Here is a 22,954-nt window from a genome sequence, read left to right as displayed (position 1 = left end):
CTTACAAGAGAATTTCTACAGGATAAACAGGCAGAGCCATGTCAAGCAAAGAAAAAGACAAGCAAAAAATGCAATACAGTCAGACAAGCCAACCAAGCCCAGGCCCAAGCCAAGCCAGAGTCCTTCCAGCTACCCTAATGCCTATGCCAGTCAAACAAGAAGCCAATGCCCAACTTGTGCCTTTTCCAGGTTATATGCCAATTCCAGTTAGGAATAGTTTTAGCCCTTTAAGCCAGCCTTCTCTACGCCCTAATTATCAGACAGCTTTAGTTTCCCAGTATGATCCTTTTATTGTTCATGCCCCTATGCCTTCCCAGTGTCACAACCCAAGTCAAAGCCAAGCCCAAAGGTCTAAATATCATCCAAAAAGCAATTCTCATATTTTTATTGTTGAACCTTATCTAGAAGATTTGAATGACCCAGTTAAAATAGCTAAGAAGTTCTTTCCTCCCAACATGCATTATTTTCCAAGTCATCCTTCTAAGTCTTTGAAGTTTTATAGGGACATTCTTTATGAAACCCAATCAGCAGACATTAAGCCCATCAAGGACAAACAAACAGAAGCCACTATTTTCCATTCCATTTATATACGCCAAGTCATTAAGCCAGAACACTGGAGTAAAAATGCCTATGATCAAAAGCCACTTCAATCAGGCCTTACTTATAATTATGGAGACTACATTGATGCATGGTATACAATTTTCTTTCATCAATTTGAAGACTTCAGTCATTCATGGTTCATGAACTTCGATGCCAAATTCAAGCCTTATTTTCCTTACTGGTTTCTCCAATGGTGGAACATTAATGGTTCCTGTTGGGAAATCCTTCCAGAAGGTCTACGCCCCACATTTAATTATTTTTGTCAGAAGCACCAACTAACTAAGCAGGAGAAATTCTTCCCTATGCTTCTTCATTTCTTTGCCAAATATAAGATTCCATGGATTCTAAAATGGAGCTATCAGATTAATTGGGACACCAGATTTCTATGCCGTCATTATGTAGTCAAATGGTGGGACAAAGTCATTCTAAATAATATTATTAATCAAGTCCATGCAAGTTATCCACCTATCCAGATGCCAGTCGCTCAAGCCAGAGAAGCCTCTCCAAGCAGTTCAAATGCCTCCCTCAAAGGGAAATCTAAGAAAGAATTAACAGAATTAGCAGAGCAACTCCTTGCTCAAGTTTCTCAAATGAAGGATGAAGATGAAGACAATGCCAGTCCAAAGTCTGAATCTTCTTCAAGCCAGATGCCCAGTCAACAATTTAGTCAGAAGCCTAAGCCTAGATGGTCCGATTATGTGCCCGACAGTCAAGATCCATATGATCTCTCTGAAGATTGAAGCCTTCCAAGTCAAAGATGCCTCTGCCAAAGTTAAAGTAGCCGAAAGCAGAGTTAAAGTCCTTTCACCCATGTGAAAGTAGATGCCTTTCTGTTTCTCCAGAGTTAAAGCAAAGATATGCCCTTCAATTCAAAGATGCCCTGACAAGTTAAAGAATTTCAAAGATGCCCATGCCTTTCAATTCAAAGATGCCCATGCCCTTCAATTCAAAGTAGCCTTTTCAGAGAATGCCTTTCAATTCAAAGATGCCCCGACAAAGTTTAAGTTAAATGTTTTTCACTTAAGTTAAAGTCAAAGTTAGTTCAAAAGTTATTTTGTCTTCTCTTGTAAGCCAAGGCTATAAGTTAGAAGTTTTCATTTCAGTTTTCGGCAAGCTTTGTTTAGTAAGCATTGTAAGTTTCTTTCAGTTTTCAAAGTTCTCTCAGAGTTTGTAGACCTGAGGCAACTACAATAGTTGTAAGTGAGAGTGGAGTGTGAGTGTCCTGCTTGCTTTCATTGAACTAAGATTTCTGTAAGTTCTTACTTTGTTTTCAAAGCTTCCACAGTTAATAATATTTTCAATTAATATTATTTCCTGTGTTTATTTCATAGTCCTTCAAATTCTAATTTATGTTAATTCAATTATTTTCATTAATTTATATTCTCATTTTAATTAAATTCAGTGCTCTCATAATTTTTTATTTGTATAACTTATTCACCTACGTTAATTTTCTTTTGAGTTTATGATTAATTTATTAGTTTCAATTTGCATCCATTCAATAATTTATTTTATTCATTATTTCTCTATTTTTTATTTGTTAGTTGCCCAAGTCATCTACCAAGTCAATTATTTAGTCATCCTCTCTATCATCTTCCGGAGATATATATATATATATATATATATATATATATATATATATATATATATATATGTGTGTGTGTGTGTATTATATATATCTCATTCTATTTGTATATTGATTAGCAAAATTATTCATGAATGAGTAGTTAGGTGTCAACAAGGCATGCTATAGCCTTGCCAAGTCACCATGAAGATATTAGAATAGGATTGTAGTCACCAACGTGTCTTCCTAGCAATATGTTCTTATCTATAGTTAAACTTGGAGTGCAAGGCCGTTTACTTGGAGATTAAGTTCTTACATAACTACCGTCTTCACTACAATATAAATAGACCATTTCATTCCTTTGTTTTTCATTCTCATTTCAACCAAGTTATGAAGTATTTGTAAGTTTGCATGAGAAGATGATAGTTCTTTTAGAGAGAGAGAAGAAGAAGAAGAAGAAGAAGAAGAAGAAGAAGAAGAAGAAGAAGAAGAAGAAGAAGAAGAAGAAGAAAAGAAGGAAAGAAATATGGGAAAGACAAAGTGAAAGAGAGATGCAAGGAAATATGATATTGAAGGAGATAGAGAGGTTTGCTTTTGTTTTACTAATTTGGAGTTATACTTTGGAATCGAGGTAGGGATTTCTTGGAGTGCCTTTACGGGGATTGATTTAATTAAATTTCGTGAGCACTATATTATGCATGATATTACTATTATTGATATTGGATGTTGAAGTGTTGTTAATTATCTATATTATTTTATTAAAATTGACATGATCATATGTTATCGGTGATGGCTGGAATTCTTGGGTTAATGGAAAAGAGGGTAATAGGAAGGATCTTTTGTGTAGTTGAGTCTAACTCTTGGCAGGTACCAGGTCTCAGGGATCCCACAGTGCACATGGTTTTTATTGGGTGATTCGGGACTGGTGAAAGGGAGTTAGACAAGATGACTAACAAAAGGGGAATTATGGGACGGTTGAAATGGGTGTTAGTTCATATAAATGGGCATTCAGGACCAAGTGGTATAAGCATGGTATGGGACGTGCAGGTCTGCTTGTCCAGTTATATGAATTAACGGGATTAGATGAAGAGCATTCATTCATGCATTAATATTGTTAATATGATATTTGGCTGTGTGATTGCATGTCACTTAATTTAGTTATATCAATCTACTGTGGTAAGGTCTCATGTCCCTACTGAGCGGTGGTTGCTCACCCCTCACCCTTTTTAATTTTTCAGATGAATTAGTGGGCAAGATAAGGACTAAACCAGTTGATACTGAATTAGATGAGGGTGATAGAGCTTTATTTATTAATTGTAAAGTTGTAAAGATTTTTTGGGAGCTATTTTTATATTAAAAGTTTATTTTATGTTTCGGCTTTCTTTTTATTTTATTTTATTTTACTTTTTATTTTCTCATGCACCGGGCGCGGGATTTCCACCTACCCCCGGGTCCGGGGCGTGACACATAGCGTCATCTCTCACTCATTTGACAAGAAATGGAGTTGAGTTTGAATGGTCAGATGAGTGTGAAGAGAGTTTCAATGATCTTAAAACCAGGTTGACTACCGCTCTGGTATTAACACTCCCGGATGATAGTGGGAACTTTGTTATCTACAGTGATGCATCCCGACAAAGATTAGGTTGTGTGTTGATGCAACATAGTAGGGTAATTGCTTATGCTTCGAGGAAACTCAATAAGCATGAGTTGAATTATCCTACACATGATTTGGAACTTGCTGCTGTAGTGTTCGCTTTAAAGATTTGGCGGCACTATCTCTACGGGGAAACGTGTCAGATTTTCACGAATCATAAAAGTTTGAAGTATCTGTTCACCCAGAAAGAACTGAACTTGAGACAAAAGAGGTTGTTAGAGTTGATTAAGGATTATGACTGCACTACCGAGCATCATCCTAGGAGAGCTAATGTGGTAGTAGATGCTCTCAGCAGGAAGTCATCAGGATTCATGGCACATTTGCGAGGGAGATATCTTCCATTCTCGGTTGAGTTGAGGAAGTTGAGAGTTGGACTAGATATGGATGATCAAGGAGCCTTGTTGGCTACTCTCTATGTAAGACCAGTGTTAGTGGGACGAATAATTGAAGCCCAATTGCAGGATCCATTGATATGTACATTGAGATTGGAGGTCGAGAATGGTACCAGAACAGATTATTCAGTGAGAAATGATGGAGCCTTAATGGTGGGCACAAGACTGTATGTTCCTGGAGATGAAACACTTAAGAAGGAAATTCTTGAATAGGCCCACTGCTCGGCTTTTGCTATGCATCATGGTAGCACGAAAATGTACCGTACCCTGAGAGAGCATTACTGGTGGCCTTATATGAAGAAGGAAATCGCGGAATACCTTAGTAAGTGTTTGATTTGTCAGCAAGTCAAAGCAGAGTGGAAGAAACCCTCGGGATTGCTGCAACCGCTTTTGATTCCTGAATGGAAGTGGGAGCATATTACTATGGACTTCGTGTTCAAACTTCCTTGGACACAGAGCATGCATGATGGAGTTTGGGTAATTGTGGATCGACTCACCAAGTCCACTCATTTTCTGCCTGTGAAAGCGATCTATACTTTGAATAAATTGGCTAAAATTTTCATAGACGAAATAGTTAGACTGCATGGGGTGCTAGTGTCAATCGTGTCAAACAGAGATCCTCGGTTTACATCTCATTTTTGGACGAAGTTACATGAAGCTTTTGGGACTCAGTTGCGGTTTAGTACTGCATTCCATCCCCAAACTAATGGACAGTCATAAAGAACGATTCAGACTTTGGAAGATATGTTGAGAGCTTGTGCATTGCAGTTTCGGGGAAATTAGGATGATAAACTATCGCTCATGGAGTTCGCGTATAATAATAGTTACTAGGCAAGTATTGGAATGTCCATATGATGCCTTGTATGGATGACAGTGTAGAACTCCATTGTATTGGGATGAAGTAGGTGAGCAAAGATTAGAAGTATCTGAGGATATTGAGGCAACGAAGAAACAGGTGGAACTGATTAGAGAAAGACTTAAGGCGGCCCAGGATCGACAAAAGAGTTATGCTGATAATAGAAGAAAAGATCTCCAGTTTGAAGTTGGTGACTGGGTATTCTTAAAGTTGTCGCCTTGGAAAGGTATGGTAAGAATTGGGAAACTAGGAAAGTTAAGTCCTCGTTACATTGGGCCATATGAGATTTTGGAACAAGTGGGCCCAGTAGCCTACAGACTTGCTTTGCCTTTAGAACTTTCCAGATTACATGATGTGTTTCATGTCTCCATGCTCCGGAAGTATATTTCCGATCCTTCCCATGTTTTAGAGGAGCAACCAATAGAATTGAGGGATGATTTGAGTTATGTGGAGCAACCTGTTCAGATCTTGGATTGGAAGATGCAGGTGTTACGTTCTAAAGAGATCTCACTTGTGAAAGTCTTATGGAGAAGTCATACAGTGGAAGAGGCTACTTGGGAACCTGAGGACCAAATGCGAGATCAGTACCCTTGTCTCTTTGAGTGACAAGTATAGAAATTTCGATGACGAAATTTTTATAAGGGGGTAGATTGTAATAACCTGAAAAAAAAAAAAAAGAAAAAAAAAAAAGAGAGGTGCAGACCCCTCTCTCTCTCTCTCTCTCTCTCTCTCCGCGTCACACTCCCCCCTCCCCCCTCCCCTTCGACTTCTCACACAGCCGCACCCTCCCTCCTCCATAACCCCCGCCACCGTGGACCACCGGTGCCAAATTGACCGGCCCGACACCGCCTTCGAACCCCAGCCAACCTCTGCCGCCGTCAACCACGAAGCCCGCCGGAACCACCGCGAAAACAGCTGGTTTTCGTTCAAAATTTCCAGCCGTCGTTCTCCCTCCTCCGGCCACCATTTCTGGCAAACAAGGTATGGATTTTCATCTACTTTTCGAGCTCTAGCTGATGGTTGGGTAGGATTGGGACGATTTCTAGCCTAGGTAGATCAAATCACGATCCAAATTTTGGCCAGTGGTAGATCAATCGATGTCCTAAACCTGTGGTAGGAATCTTGGCTCTCGATTTTGAAGTTTTCTGGCCGCCAGTATCGCTTAGGATACGTGGGCACTGTAGTAGAGGGACATTGTGTCCCGATGTGATCCTCGTGTTGTCAAGAGCGCATAGGTGTGCTTAGATTTCAATTCGGATGTCATTTGAAGCGTGAACGGATTTTGCCTATTATGCGTTATCCGGGTTCGATAGGTTTGAACCGTTGGATCGTCTCCAATTTAATATATGTTGATCTAGGCATTCCTAGGGTCTTATAGGATTTCGCGGATCAAGAATCGGAGGCCTGGATGTTCCGATTCAATAGTTTAAAGTTTGCGTTTTACAATAATTGTCCGATCGTGCGATCGTGAGCGATCCGACCGTTCGATTTGGACCAAACTTGCAGCACATGGTTTTTAAAATGTGTAGAACCTATAGGAACTCTTACATTGATAATTAGAGGTCGTGGACCCCACTGGTTCCCTGGTTGACCGATATGGAAATTTATCGCTTATCGAGTCTTGGGTCTTTTTAGACCGCTCTAATCATTGGAAGTACTTAAGTGGGTATAGGAATGGTCTTAAACTAAGTACACGCACTTTTAGAAATCGGGGGTCAGGGTTTTGGATTAAATAATCATGTTGAGCATTTTTATTAATTAAATATTTTTAATGGCATAAATAGGTACTCAAGCACCATCTGACCCACAGGAGGGACCCTCAAAGGGTCAAGCTAGCTCGGATGCTCAGTGAGTGGACTTTTGTTTTATAAATAATTTTATGCGATTAAGTTTCATTATTTGATCTTGAATAAGTTATTATTGACTATGGCTTTCCAAGCCTGATTAATTGGATTTAAATATTTTTATTTATATGTTGCTATGTTGAAAATGTAAAAAGGGCTTGGAAAGTAGGAAATGAGGCGATTTCCAGATTGAATGGTTCGATGAGACATAAAATTATTGTTTTACAAGAATGGCAACCGGATTTAAGGATGATTGAGAAATAGTTTTATAATTTTTAATCTTTTCTAGAAAATATATTTATTTTAAACCACCACAAGTACCCAATTGTTGCCTTCGGATAATATGTTGTCTTCGGATAAATTAGTTGCCTTCGGATAAGTTAGTGCGCTTGACAGTGGCCCCACGAGTCTTAGGGATATTTGGTATGCGGATCAGGTTGACTAAATGTCCCCTGAATTCCTACTTGGAATTCGGCTCGGGTTGACCTTGCGTTATCGAGGCCTGTGAGGATGTGTCACGCCACATGACACAATGAATTAACATAAATGAGGGAATTGAATATAAGCTCATGGAAATGATGGTTATATATATATAATGGCTACACTTAGGTGGAAAAGATTTATTTCTTTATAATGTTTTCTAAAAAGTCTCGATGTTTTAATTGAATGCATGACTAATAATATATATATATATATATATATATATATATATATATATGCATGCTTTAGAATTCTTGTACGAATATATGAGAAGAATATAATGGGATTTTCGAAATGGTTTTTAACAATGGGGTTAGTATGTTCATATTCTACTTTCTAAAACTTTATTTTTGTCCACTCACATTTTTAAATGTTTTGCGCCCCCAAGCAGTAAGTGTGAACCTGAGCACCATCACCGAGCATTCGTCATCACTCTTCCTTCTCCTTCCACTATGTAGGATATGATTACGTTTCTGCACTTATTTTGTAAATAAATAGATTCGAATTGCTCTTAAAATTGCCCTAGGTTTTGTAAGGCCAGAGGCCATATAATTCTATGTTAGATAGCTTAATTGTAAACTTAAAGCATGCTGAACGTTGGGATCATATTAATAGTGTTTCATGCAGGTGTAAATTTTTGGGAAACGTGCATTTACAGGGGTGACTGTCAAATTTTCGGCAAAAGTCAAACCTTAAAGAACTTTTGTTTTGTTAGAAGGGCAATTTGGTCATTTGTGCCTAGCACCCGCCAGGTCTCGGACACGCACAGGGTTCGGCTCAAATTCCAAAGTGGAATTTGGTCGGGTCTTGTCATAGAGGATCAAGATCTTCAAGAATTAATTCTCCATTCTTTTCTTTCATCCCCATCATAACAAGCATGGAGTGTAACCAAGATTATCTTTTCCAACAAAAATGAATCACAACAAAATATATGTTGCAAATATATAGGTATATATATTATTTTATATAAAGCCGTAACATGATGGTAACTAACTTCGTGTATATATATATATATATATACAATGTAACATATTGCATTATTTATATAAAACCGGAAAACATCTAAAAATATTATGTATGTTTAGATCCATGAGTCATAATGAACTTGTAAAATAAATTCACAAAATAAATATTACTGATATGGACGATAAACCGCAACACTTTAAATAATAAAGTAAATGTATGATAAAATAAATATGCTTGTATGGGCATTAATTTTACTCCATACTTTAAATAAAAATAAATGTGAAGATAAAACCACCACCGAATATATATATAGGGAGCTGATTTTCCCACTCCCATTTTCTCCACTTACACTCCCTTTTTCTTTTTAATACTTTTTAATCAATTTTATTCTTTTTTGTTCTTTCTCTTTCCTTTCCTACACTTACCCTACATTAATTTATTTTTACTTCACTTTTATATTATTTATTTTTCTTTATACTTAATTTTCCAACTTGCACTTTATCTTTAGTTTTTTTTTTTCTTTAATCGAGTAATTAACACTATATATTTGTCTAGGCAAAATTACATGGTCCACCTACAAAAACTCATGCCCCAAGAATAAACCTTGCAGTCATAGTTTATTTTATTTTATTTTATTTATTTAAGGAAACAAATTTTAGGTGGCCACAAAGAAATGCATCTAACTACACATTTTTACATTTTCTTTTTCCATGTTCTTCTCCCTCTTCTCCCTCTCTTCTCCATCATAACCATTCCGAAAACAAATATTGAATGAAAAAAATTTATGAACTTGTAGACATGAATTGGAAAATGAAATTGAGTTTGAGACTATGAGTTTCAAATTCACATTAATGGAGTTCTCTTTGTTTCATATGAGATCATTTCATACCTTCATTTTGTTTGGGTACTTTCTCAGAAAGTATAAACAGACAGGATTGAAGAGAAAGCAAAAAAAATAAAAAGAATATTAAAGAATTCTTCTCATATAAATATTTTGGCATTCCAAGTCTGTAGGGGAATCCAAAAGCCTGGGTTTTGTTGTGTTACAGTGATGATGGAGAAATCCTAAAGCTTGGGTTTTGTTCACTCTCATTGATTAAGTACCCATATCAAAATATTAAGGCTTAAATGTCGAAATGGTCCCTGTGTTTTTCCTTATTGGCCAATTTAGTCCCCGTGTTATTAATTTGGCCAATTTAGTCATTGTGTTTGTATTTGTTAACAAATTTGATCCTTTCCGTCAAAATTATGCTAAAATGATTCAAAACCCACACAACCTCAACCTCCAATGGTCTTGATTCCTATAGGAAAAAAAAAAAGGTTCTTAGTCGAATTGATGCCTGCTCTTTTCTTGCTGCCATTTTTCTTCTCAAGGATCAATTTTTCTTCTTATTCGAATAGATTATAATCAATTACAGTTTTTTTAATTAATTTTAAATATTTTATATTTTTAAGGGAATAGACCACATTGACTAATATATACAAACACAAGGATCAAATTGGCCAAATTGAAAATACATGGACTAAATTGGCCTATGAGATAAAACACAGGGACCATTTTAACATTTAAGCCAAATATTAATGTAGGGTGATGGTAGAATAGGAAAGAGAAAGAACAAAAAAGAACAAAATTGATTAAAAAAGTATTAAAAAGCAAAAGGAAGTGTAAGTGAAGAAAAGGGGAGTGGGAAATCAGCTCCCTATATATAAGTACATTATATTACCATATATTTTAACATATATATATATTATTTTATATCAAATTAAATTAAATTAAATTTTCATATCAATATAATTATATTGAGATTCCTGCACATTGGTTATTGGTGATCTAAAACATCATAAATTTAAATTTCTTTGATAGCATCCATATGCATTCTTGTCATCAACTTTGGAGGCATTAGCCACATAAACTTCATAAGATATCATATATGGATGTTAATGAAACAAATGAATTGAAATACAACAAAAATTATAAAGGAAGAGGGATATCAAGATTGAAACTTACAAGAACCTCGGTTGGTGAGAGACTCATGCTGATAACGTGTTATAAAACTAATGAAATTATGGAGAGAATTTAGAGGAAGAGAAACAATAATTATCAAGAGCTCAACCTTAAGCTTCTTCTCTTCTATTCTTGTGTATTTTTCATTCATTTTTTATGTCTATTTATAGGCATAAGAAATACATAATTTACTACCATAAGTGGTCATATACATCATTGGTGAGTCATAAGGTAGGTTACAATCACATCTTGGGGGTTACAAATATAGTGGTAGAAATTGTGGGTAAAAGAGATATGGTGGGCATCCATAATAATTATTATGGAATTGTGGGTAAAAGAGATATGATTTACAATTTCATATCTCTTTTACCCACAATTCCTATTTGTACCCCCCATGATGTGATTGTAACCTACCTTATGACTCACCAATGATGTATATGACCACTTATGGTAATAAACTATGTATTTCTTATGCTTATAAATAGGCACCAAAGATGAATGAAAAACACAGAAGAGAAAAGCTTGAGGTTGAGCTCTTGATAATTATTGTTTCACTTCTTTCTTTCTAACAGTCAGCATCTCACTTTCTCTAGTAGACCACATCTCCACCACTGCTTCAAATCCCTGGTAAGTATCTCTTTGGTAGAAGTATGGCTTTCTTTCTATAGTGATTTCATGAGAGATGGAGAATGAGACGGTGGTAGTGTTTATCTGGCTTGTGTTTTCTTTAACCTTTTCTTCTCTTGTTTGTGACAGAAACAGTGTGGGTTTGTCACTAGTTTTGATCGGTTGGTATTTTAGTTTGGTGGTGAAGTTCAAGAACTCTCTTGTTTGTGATAAAAAGACTGAAACAAGGGGATTTGATCGGAGTACTCAGCTGGTATTTGGGAGATATTCATGCTGATAACGTGTTACAAAACTAGGAAAATTTAGAGAGAATTTAGAGGAAGAGAATAACCATAGAATTGCTCTTCTAAAGCTTATCTTTTCATTCTCTTAATGCCTTGTATTTATAGGTATAGGAAATACACTATTCACCACTATTTTACAAACATACTGTGGGGTGAGTCATATATTAGGTATGGTGGGGTGAGTCATGTATTAGGTATTAGGTATTATGGTGACATCCACTACAACAGAAACAGAACGTACAAGGAAAAAACAGATTACCCATTTCTTGGTAAACAGTACTAATCGTATTTACTCTGGGCTTTCTTTGGTAAACAGTATGAATCTTATTTACTCTCCCTTTTTTTTTTTTTTTTTAATCTCCAAATATCATTGTAAGTTGTAACAATACAAACCAAGCAGACAACCAAAGCCATCCACAGAAGCTCAAACTAACTTGAGAAGTCGTCTGTCATAATCTATAAGCAGTCTAAAATCTAACTGCCGTTACCGTCAGTTACTTTGACTGAAAGAATAAATTGGTTGCACTAGCGTCTATGGTCTACCATCTCCTAAAGGCTAAAACCAAACTAGTTCTCTTCTGTCAACTCAATTTCAATTGCAAATTCATTAATCATTGTTAGTCTTCGGCTAAATGAACTAATATCAAACCATATCACCCCGCCTCATACATGATGGAAAATGCAGGAGCTTCTACAATCAAATCTAAACGTCGCCGGCCTCGGGTGTTGCAACTGTCATACGCTTTACATGTTAGAAACAGAACTCTTATAAAGAAAATTAGAAACCTGCAAGGTGGCAAAAATTACACATGAGAATCTACAACAACAAATGTCCTACCTTTTAAAATGAAAGCAGGCGGAAATTCTTTTCTATTTTTTTTTTAATTCTTGTATTGAAGATAGTTATGTTTAAGGCATGAGTTATACCACTTCGGCTTCCTGTCGGTTCATTGCTCTTTCTGATGGTTCTTGATATACATGGCTTCGCTGCCACAACATCACATAGGAAAGCACTTTGCCTTGCGACGCATTTCCTATGAAATTTTACTTCAATGTCGTTGAAAATCTTGTGTTGAAGATGCTTCAACCCATTGAAGTACCCATCTTGAAATGCCAAAAGTATTCAATTGCATGTGATCTGCAATTGTAGTTCATTGGTAAGTCCATCACAAACTTTATATTACCAATGAAAAAAAAAATTCACTACTATCATTAACTCATCTAAACCGTTACAATTTTATTTCTGCAAGAGACACTTATTAATAAAAGTATATGAAAATACAAGATGGACTAGAAGTGCATCAATAACTTTTGTTTTTGGTCGAAAAGTGCATCAATAACTAATTTGACAACCTCAAACCCATAAACATTATGCACTCAAGAGTCAATATAATATCCCCTCCCCAAAGGAAAACAAAACAAAACAAAACGATCACAGTTACACTAGAAGGGGCAACTTAAAAATGGTTTGTCAAAGAAAGCCCAAAAAGAAGCTAGAAGTTTAATCCTATCACCAAGTAACTCCCTCCTCTAGCACTCAAAGACCTTCATAAGGGTAGGGAGGTTAAGGGCACTCTTGAGATATCAATGTCATACTGATAGCATCAAGCAAACTCAATCAATCACAATTTAATACCAGACTACTGAGCTCAAAGTGACATTAGATTTACAAGAGACAATAGATATTCGTTTTACGGTTGCTATTGCATCAACAAACCTGGCACAATTATTACGGCCAAAGTTTGCTATGCATATATGTACCTCACTTAAAGGCGGGACTGTGTTAGGTACTTCCTCAGAAAAGTCAACTCCAGCATCATTTTGAGCTTCAGCCAACTGGGACACATCAGTTTTCACAACTACCAGATGGGGGCAGACAGGAGGGTTCCTTTGACGACACATGTGGCACCTAAATCCAATAAGCTTATCAATGTTCTCTGAACTCAGTCCAAAAGCCTCAGCATGGAACCACACTGCATGTAAAAAAGGAAATGAATAGATGTTAAAAAACGAAAGTAAATTGTGGAGGAATTAGATCAAGCTGTGGAGATTAATAGCATGGTTCATGAAATACTAAATCAGAGAGCCAATATTCAACTAAAACTTTCTGAACCAGCTCAAACCAAAATTACATTTGAAGTGCACTTACATAACTAATCATTACCTCTGCATATTTCACAAGAAATATAATTTAAAGCAGACGTATAACTTGCTTCACAACAAAGGGGGCATTTGAGTTGATCAAGAATGACAGGCGAACATCCAGAATGCGCAAGGAGTTTTTTATCCCTAAAAAGCATAGCACGTTCATCATTTGGCTTTCTAGACAACAGAAGACCATTAAGCCAGTAACTGTGACAAACTTGCGTTCTCTTCTTCTGCCAAGAAGTAACTCTCCTTGGTTTCTTACATGTCCTCGTATTGGACTTGCTTTTTTTCCCTTTCTTGCGTTTGCTACGCTTTTTGTTTTGCAATGGCAAGCATTTAACTTTCCTAGGAGAACGACGTAGAGGTACAGATGCCGGAATTTTTTTGCTATTTTTCAATCTTAGTTGCTGTCCTCCAGCTAAAGCTTTTTTGTTGTTTTTCAAACGCATCGATCTGCGTTCTGTTTGAGAATTCTTACATTTCTGTGACTGTACTTTCCCTCCTTTTGTTTCGACTCTCCTTCTTTTTGTGTCAATCTTTGCACACAACCCATTCTGGCATTGGTGGCATGTATATTTACACCGAGCAACAACGGCCCCAGCAGACTTCCTGGCATGCCTTTTGTGGAAAAAACCTGAAATTTATACCATAATAATCAGATATCAAGGTTAAGACAATGCAAATCAATGACAGGCATCAAGCATGAAGTTGTAGTTGCATCATTTGTCATTAAAAAGTAATAAAAAATGAAAATAGGTAATGCATCTTAATTACCTGTACACCAAAAGAAAGACAAGCAAATAACAAAGAGTACATAAAAGATTTGCTACTTCAATATAGTTGCCAAAATGCAACGACAAGAATGTGGAAAGAAATGTCCCACAGAAAAGAGCTCGAACTATAAATTTCAGAACATTAACAGGAGCATGATAGCCAAATAAAGTTGGATAACTAGCCATCAGAAGCCCTAGTGTTATAAGTAGTTTCCATTGTTGGTACATAGTTACTTTCAAGCACAAAAGGTAACTGCAGATCCCATAGGTGATACATAAATTAAGAGACTGGGATTATAAGAAATTTAAGTATGATGTTGATGATTTAATTAAATTACAAAATACTTTTTAAAAAAACCTTGCAAGACACAAAATACTAATACCATGTGTTACCCCGGCACAGAGAGAGAGAGAGAGAGAGAGAGAGACAGACAGACAGACAGAGACAGAGACAGAGACACAGAGAGAGAATACCACACCTTTGCAGTACTGGCAGCTCACAGCTTCCCTGTTATATTCAAAACAAAAATCTATAAGATGAAAATTAAAAAACAGAAGTAATACAACATTTAACATGTAACATGAAGAAAAAAATCTCAAATAATTGGTCTTTTGACAAGACTAGGAAAGCACAACAGCTGATCATCTAATCATATAGTAGAACCTACTCAAACATCACAACTGGTGTTCCAAATCCCTCCTAATTTTTCTTAACAGGGCCCTCAATGTTTTGACAGAACAACCTATGCAAGAGGCTAACGAAACTCCATTAGTCCAATGACTATTTCTATCCTCCAGATATCAGGAACAATAATTTATAGCACTAACTCCGGAAATTAGTAGTTTCAGAATGAAGGCATCCCCACACTTTAATGTGAAGAAAACAAGCTATCATGGGAAATACAAACAGTGACAAGCAGAACAAAAATATAAGATAACAACTACATGCAAGAGAACAAATTTGTACCACCTCATCAGGACATCTTTGTTGCAATGTCCACATTTATGAAACTCAGATCTTTCGGCTTTTGAAAACAAATACATAAATCCCTTTTTTTCCCTGGGCCTCTTTGCTACTCTACCGACCTCAATAACTTTACCAGACTTCACATCACTTGACTTGCGGGCAATTCTTCTCTCCTCAAAGTTTTTCAAAAGATGCAAAGGAAGATATGATTCATCCAGCCAATACTTTTTCCTCTCACTAGATGGTTCTTGAAGCACAGAACCATGTTTCTTGACAATGTCAGGAATAGCTCTTCTCTTGCCAAAATCAAGAAGATAGTTAACCACTTTCCCTTCAGAACACTTCCTGCGGACAATAACTTTCTTAAACAGCTTGATTGATTTTCTAGATTCTTTGTCCAACGTAGGGAGAGGGTGTGAATTCTCAATATCATTCCATCTAATGTTCAAATCAAGTTCTCTAACCTGAAACCATAGCAAATTTTTGACTGACAAAAAGTTAGATAGTTCCTATTCAGAAGCATGAATTATACGGGTGAGCAAACAATGTTTTTGGACTCAAAACCACTCAGGTTGGGGGACAATTAACAAAAAAGAAAACAAAATCATACCAGAGCAAGCAAGAAAAGGGCACTGAAAACACCTGAACATCACCATTTCAAGGAAACAGGTATGGAAAATGTACCTGCAAAGCAAGCTGTTCTGCACTAGTCGATGCCTCAACAGCAGCTCGCCAGGAAACGGATTTGCTTCTCTTCGCATATTCTGAATTTTCAGGATATAATATACCCAGTATCTTTGAACACCCAGCTGCAGAATTTAAGAACTTCAAACGAATTCAGAATAATAATTCAGTTGATTTAACTGTAAAAAATCTCCCCCATGCAAAATTACACATAAGCCATAGAAAAGAATTAGCAGACCTTGTCTGGCAGCCTTGGAAGTCAAGGAACGAGGCAAAACCTTCCAACTGAACACCTGACGAGAAAGCCTACCACCCCTCCACCAAAACATTCCTAATCCACTGGCAGCATTTGAAGTGGGGGTGGGCTCAGTATCTGAACACTTGGGCCTCTTTCTGTTAATAACATTCTTTGAGTATGCACGTAAAGAAGTCACAACATGAGAAGCTGAACCCATGGTAACAACAGAATCTACATGTTTCAACCAGTCTGCTGAAAGTGCAAGATGATGCAGATTTGCCTCTAACTGTGTCATGCATACAACCAAAAATAAGAGGGCATCAAAGAAAAAAATCAAGATAGCCACGCAAGTTATGGAAATACAAAAGCCTCTTTGCAATCAAACAATGAGCTATTTTACAATAAATACACATAACTAACAAACACATTTTTTTCTTTTGTATTTTTGTTTTTGAAGTACACAAAGATATTTGAATTTTTATACATTATACAAATTTGTGCACACCGTACATGAATATAATGCACTAGGGTTTCCAAATGATGGTTAATGAGTATTTTGAGAAGAAAACAAAACCAGAAAAGCAGGGAGAAGTGATATATAAACTGTAAAGTGAACCGAACTAACGTGCAAGAACATAAATATATCAAAATTTTGACATCAATGCCAGCCTAATTGTTTAGAAGATGCAAATTGACAAATGTGCAAGAACGAAAGTATATATAAAAAAAATTTAAATCAACACCAGACTAATTATTTAGCAGATGCAAATTAACAAACTCTATACTAGACACAGATTGAAATAAATAAACAAATCCTTACCATGAGCAGTAAATGTTTAATAGAGGCAAGATCAGATGCCTTAAGAAGACTTTTACGCCACAGTTCCCTGTGGTGGGGATTCAACAATGGGCCCAGAAGAAGTCCCTGCAGGCGATCATGAATGGATAGGATTTGACACCTGACATCATTAAGATGGCCATCCTTGTTCCTTTTGGATTGAAAGCCAGTTATATTACTATTAGAAACATCCTGAACAGGCCCCATACTCATGATAAACAAGCAATCCCCATAATCAGCAGGAGCTTTGCAAGAGAAGCACCAACCACATTTCTCTTTCTGTGCATCTAGATTAAGGTTTCCAACATTTGGCCAGAAAAATTTTGAAGATTTTTTTAAAATGGTCTTCATCTGTGCTGATATTATTTCCTCTTCTGTTATTATTGTATCTTCCTTAATTTTGTCAGATGATTTACGCGTCAACTCCTCTGCAACAGATGAAGCAATTTGGCCAAAACTGTAAAAGTTCATGTAACCAATTCCACAATGTACTTCTGAAGTATCCCCTTTTCTAGTGGTTATAGAAGTAGATGTCAAAGAACAATCTTCAGGGTAAAGTTTTCCCACCAAATCTGATTGATTTAAAAAATCAGCAGGTATATCTGAATCGTACTGAATGACTGACCTTCTTTGCACTTGTATGGTTTCAGCTGATCCTTCAGAAGTTATATTTGGACTTGCTGTCACGGTCATTGAATCTAACAAGTTAATAGACTTGGAAACATCCAAGCCAATATTACAAGAATTCTCTCGCAGTTTTCTAGCCTCACAAGTCTCATTCTTAACAGCACATGTTTCTGGAAATGCCAATGGGTCTAGGGGTACTGAGCAGCCAATGTTACTATTTGCTCCATTAAAGCTACCAGGAATATCCCAGTGCTTATAGATTTCCACTAATATCCCACCATAAAAAAAATCTGAAGACCTTAGCACTTTGATAACTTTAATCAGATCATCTCTGTGGTAGTAGTTGAATTTGGATTCAGTGTCACAAGAATCTGATCTGCAAATGCAACATCCATAAACAGATGAAGCCAAACACATACCAAAGTGATGAAAGGAAGCGGTAAATATTCTAGAGAAATAAAATCACAACATTTTACATTTTCATTTAATCCACAATAGTTTCAATTATTAACTCACGAAAACAAAAATGAACATACTAATTCACATAAGAATCTTCGAATAGCTAGATCACTAGGCTTCCAAGTATATTCAAACCATAACAAAACTAACAAGCAAAACTATCCACCAACAAACAACAACCAAAATACAATGGCTGACTTTAACCAAACTCAGCAAGATTCTTTAGAAAATTATCTTCCCTAGCACTTTTGATAGGATTATCTTCAGTTACACCTAACGGTTAAAGTTCTATCTAAACCCTTTGCTAAATAACTCTGATGACATAATTCATGTTTTCAGTGACCATTTCAACATAGAAGTAGATTACATCCTCTCTGTTATAAAATGGTCTCCATAAGTGTTTCCTGATTATGGAAGTGGCTTGTTTGAGGCACTATGAGGTGCCTGTACACTCAGATTTTAGCAATAAAAGTGGAAACAACATCTCAACCTTTACTTATAGCCTGTCAATGTCATCCATGGATGGAGAACTGTTATTTGCTTAATCAAAATCAAATAATCAAATGTACATTGAATAAAATACAAAGGAGAAAAGCTAACATCCCTGCCTACTGGAGAAAAAGACTTCCTCACTACTCTTTTATAAGAAACACAAACTTTTACCAACAACAAATAAAAATTACAAGGATGGACAAGATATCCATCAAATTCAGTCTACAGATGCTCTAAAAGAATCATATTACATAGCCTCACTCTTACTCTCAATTAGATTGAAACACCTCACTATAATAGCTGGATGCTGCAACATCCAAAATAAAAGAAGAAATGCAGCGCTTGCTTGTATGTTGCGTGAAAGAGGTACATAAGACAAATATGCAGAGAGACAGAGACAGAGACAGAGACAGAGACAGAGAGAGACAGAGAGACAGAGACAGAGACACAGACACAGAGATACAGAGACACAGAGAGAGAGAGAGACAGAGAGACAGAGAGACAGAGAGACAGAGACAGAGACAGAGACAGACAGACAGCATATGTTGAAATACCCAAAGGAAAGATTAAGGATTAATAAATGAGATAAGTGGTGCAAGGGAGGAATCACAAACTATATGAATACCTATGCTAAGGGACTAGCAATTAATTATATAAGATTTCAGACCTTGTTCGGTTAGAGGCCGTGGGATCATACATCTTCAGTTATTACTCATGCATCTTGAGATAAATATGGCACAACCACCAGAACATTCATGCTTCATGATATATTGGGTTTTCCAAGACATGTCAATGCTACTGAGTATAAATTCATGTTTAGTTCTCATGAAAAATGATTTTAAGCACGATGCTTGGGTAGTTCACAAATAAGAGTTTAGTGACCTATGAATAAGAAGAAAAAAATAGCCATTTGTACTAAGTAACAGCAGCAGAGTGATATTATACCGAGCCATGTAAAGAGGAAAAAGGATCAACTTACACTAAAAGGTAACCACAGCTTTTAAAGAATAGCCGACCACGAGGATCAATTCCTAATAACTCTGCACCTCGAAGTGACTTTTGTGGTTTCATCCAAAGTTTATGCCTGTCAATTGAACACTCAGGGCAATACCAGTCACCCTCCGGCAAAAGATCATTAGCAACTCCAACACATTTTGAGTGGTATGCAGCAGGACAACCATCACAGCATATTAAACTCCCATCCATCTTACAGAGGCAGCATTCATCACTATTCCAGTCAGTGCTGTCATCAACAACCTCATCATTCAAATGAGTGATACCAGCAATATCCACTGGAGCCTTCCTTTTCTTGCAAACCTCATAGTTTACATTTCGATCAAAAATAATGTCAGGCTCAGCTGCCAAAGACCTTCTATTAATCTCCGACCTTATGGCTTCCACTTCTATTAAATCATCACATAGACACTTCAGTATCTCAACCTTTACAGAAGCAGGTTGTTCGTAGTAGTCTGTTTTGAATATCTTGAAACAACTGAGATCAAAACCAGGTTTCAGTCCCAAACCATGGATCAGAAAATACTCAATCATAAAAATTGGCCACGTAATCAAGTCGAGCAAATCCCAATTGAGACTCCTACATCAAACATTAAAACAGAATATTAAGGACCAATAAAGGAAGTTTCAAATAACCAAGGATGACATCATATCTAAATAGTAATTGGGGGAGAAAGAATATACCTCAGACAATCAGAAGCAGATTCGGAACCATCATTTGCAAGCCACTCCAAATGTTTTCTCAGTGTTTGCAAAATAGAAAGATGAACATAATCGAATAATGAGCTTGGAAACTTGCACTTCAGTGCGGCCACAAAATCCTCCAACTTGAAGGGACTCAGAAATAATAGAGTGCTAAATGATCTTAAACAAGCATAAATTGAAAAAAGGTCAAGTATGGGAATTCCATCTAGATTTAAATGTTCTGATGAAGGAGGTAACTCCAGCTCCTGAGGAAGAACACTATGGTTTTCAGTCTCTTCACAGCCAGAAATCACTGGTTTTTCCTCTGTTATTGCACTAACTGCAGAAGAGGACAATGGATCACTGACAGAAAATGATGTGATGGAGTTATGATTTTGAGCAGACCCTCTGCGAGTACTTCTCCTCAAAACTGTCTCTGTAGTAGTAGATTTCAAATTATCCAGTAGTTTTCTTCTCTTTCTACGGCTGCTTCTTTGAATGTTTGGACCTCCTGAATCTCCATGAATAATTGGAGTGCGAGCTTCGGAAAGACTATCTTTGACCAGAACTTCCACCAAACCACAATCCTTCATGCAGCTAGTATCTAAAACCCCATGAGAATTGTCAGCCTTCAAATCTCCCCCGGAAAAACTATTTTGATTATTAAGTCGTTCAGCAGCAGCACAGTCAATGAGATCGCCAACACTTGTCATGGGATTATCTTCAGTAACATCAATATACACTTCCTTCCAGGTCTCATTGGCATTACCATCTTCGATAACCTTTTCTTCAGTATCTCCGCTCCTCTCTTTCTTCTGATTTTCTTCAATCATCTCAAACTTGGGACTAACCTTGAATTTCTCTTCACAGTCACCCTCTGTATCTTTAAAATCCTCATCAACCTCTAAATTCAGATCAAAATAGCAACCCCTCCTCTGGGTTCCATGGGTTACCGCAGTTGAACCGTCCAAACTATCCCCATTCAAATTCTGAGCAAAGTCACCACTCGCATCCAAATTCAAATCAATACAATCTCTTTTTTCTGAAATTTCCTCCTTACCAACATTAAGATCAACATTTAAGTCACATCCACCATTCAAATTAAACTCAGCATTCAAATCAATCCCATCTTTCAAATTATCAACTCTATTCACATTCCAATTAACATTTAACACACTTTCCTGTTCTAGGGTTTTATCAAGCCCCTTACTACAATTAACATTGTCATTCAAATTCCCATCAACCTCCACGCTTTCCCTCAAATTCCCTCCAAATGCTTGTCCCATTTCAAGTCTTCCCTCAGACCCGTCACTCAAATCACAATTTTTATTCAAATCCCCACCAAACCCAGAATCATTTCCAAAGATTACTTCAGCAGCATTACCTGAATCACCTCGAATTTCTCGCTTCCTCTCCACTCGACGTCGTTTCTTGGGCTTTCGGCCTAGGCGGCTCGGCTTGACTTCTTCCTCAACAAGGTTTGGCTCACCGCCACCAAGGAGCAAAGAGACCTCAGCGAAGTTCAATTCCTCCGAATCCCCATCTTCATAAACGACTTCGAACAACCCAGATGAGGGAGAGTACGATTTCACTGTTCCCGTGAAATATCCAAAATCTTTGAACTCTTTCCTCACAGTTCTGCCCACGAACTCCATTTTCTATGATCCACAGCCCAAACCAACTTAAAGAATATGAAGAAAACCCTCTGCTTCTCTCTCTTTCTCTCTCTAGTTGCCTTTTGGGTCGTTGTAAGAGAGAGAGACAGAGAGAGAGAGAAAGAAAGAGGATAGACGGAAATTGTGAAACTTTCTCTCTCTAGAAATGCCTTCAACGTGCATAGAGAGAGATGGAAAATTGGTTTGGGTCTTTTTCTTCTCTTTCTCTCTCTAGTAATTAGCAAACCGCTTGCTTTGACTCCGAAGAGAAAGAAGAAGGGTGTGCGTAAGCGAGAGAGAAGAAATGCAAGTTGGTAAATATCTTTCTCTCACCGCTGACTACTCTCTATCTCTAGAAATTCGGTTTCAACATTTGCCTCGGCGAGAGAAGAAAGCAGGTTGGTGAGCAACATTTGTAGTACTTTATTTTGTTATTCACTTTATGGTCCAATCAAATTTCAAGAACACAAATAGTTAGACAATTTCGAGAGAAAAACAATAGATTGCATTCATAATTGAGGCTTAAAGCCATCAAATAAATGTGGAAACCTCCACACATAACCACACACGGCCTAAGAAATTTCAGCAAAAAAATCTCACCTTAGCACACTAAACTATAACTGCAACTACAATCTTTTAATTCTCACAAGTAGTATAAAATACAAGTAGAGACTACAAACAGGCAACAAACTCATAGTTGATACACTTAGTATAAATCACAAAACAAGTAAATAAAAGCCAATCAGACACCACGCCGTCACTAAGACAACCAAGCAGCCACCAAATTCAGTCAAGACAGAAGGGTTGGAGGTAGGGGCGGCAATTTCTGACTCGACCCGTTTAACCCGTTTATTAAACAGGTCGTGTCATGGGTCGTGTCAACCCATTTAATACCTGCCAACCTGCAAAAAAAATTAAAGAAATTGAGCTTCAACACAACCAATGGGTTTCGAACCCCAACCAATTCCACCTCTCCTTGAACCTTATCCATCTTGGTGTTGATAACTTTGTGATTATATGTTTCAACATTTGATATTTATAATGTCTTTACAAACTGATGAGCACTTAATTATTACATTTTTATCCCTAAATTATATTTGTTAGTA

The 22,954-nt window shown here is 36.8% G+C and overlaps 1 protein-coding gene and 1 pseudogene across 3 annotated transcripts; one reads left to right on the top strand and one right to left on the bottom strand.

The window, feature by feature from the left end:
• Positions 1-4,420, top strand: part of LOC148294923 (uncharacterized) — a 30,535-nt pseudogene extending 26,115 nt beyond the window's left edge.
• A 7,149-nt stretch (positions 4,421-11,569) lies between these two features.
• On the bottom strand, positions 11,570-22,178 carry LOC110761566 (PHD-finger and DNA binding domain-containing protein). Of its 3 annotated transcripts, none has more exons than XM_088251706.1 (11): positions 20,194-22,174; positions 19,475-20,089; positions 16,900-17,920; positions 16,080-16,365; positions 15,842-15,966; positions 15,158-15,621; positions 14,670-14,698; positions 13,434-14,051; positions 13,031-13,242; positions 12,197-12,407; positions 11,570-12,055 (listed from the first exon to the last, which is right to left on the bottom strand). In XM_088251706.1, exons 1-10 carry the CDS (start codon positions 21,846-21,848, stop codon positions 12,393-12,395), a joined length of 5,040 nt encoding a protein of 1,679 aa, XP_088107832.1. In that variant the 5' UTR covers positions 21,849-22,174; the 3' UTR covers positions 11,570-12,055; positions 12,197-12,392. The 3 variants fall into 3 exon arrangements, with proteins under 3 accessions (XP_088107832.1, XP_021819742.2, XP_088107833.1); XM_021964050.2 differs by having other exon boundaries at positions 15,161-15,621; positions 20,194-22,172; XM_088251707.1 differs by lacking the exons at positions 11,570-12,055; positions 12,197-12,407 and having other exon boundaries at positions 13,106-13,242; positions 13,419-14,051; positions 20,194-22,178.
• Positions 22,179-22,954: the final 776 nt, after the last annotated feature.

This window comes from Prunus avium, chromosome 4 (genome assembly GCF_965620075.1).
Source record: "Prunus avium chromosome 4, drPruAviu1.hap1.1, whole genome shotgun sequence".
Lineage (NCBI taxonomy): Eukaryota > Viridiplantae > Streptophyta > Magnoliopsida > Rosales > Rosaceae > Prunus > Prunus avium.
The sequence above is the reverse complement of the archived record's forward strand: the minus strand, read 5'-3'. Positions and strand labels throughout refer to the sequence as shown.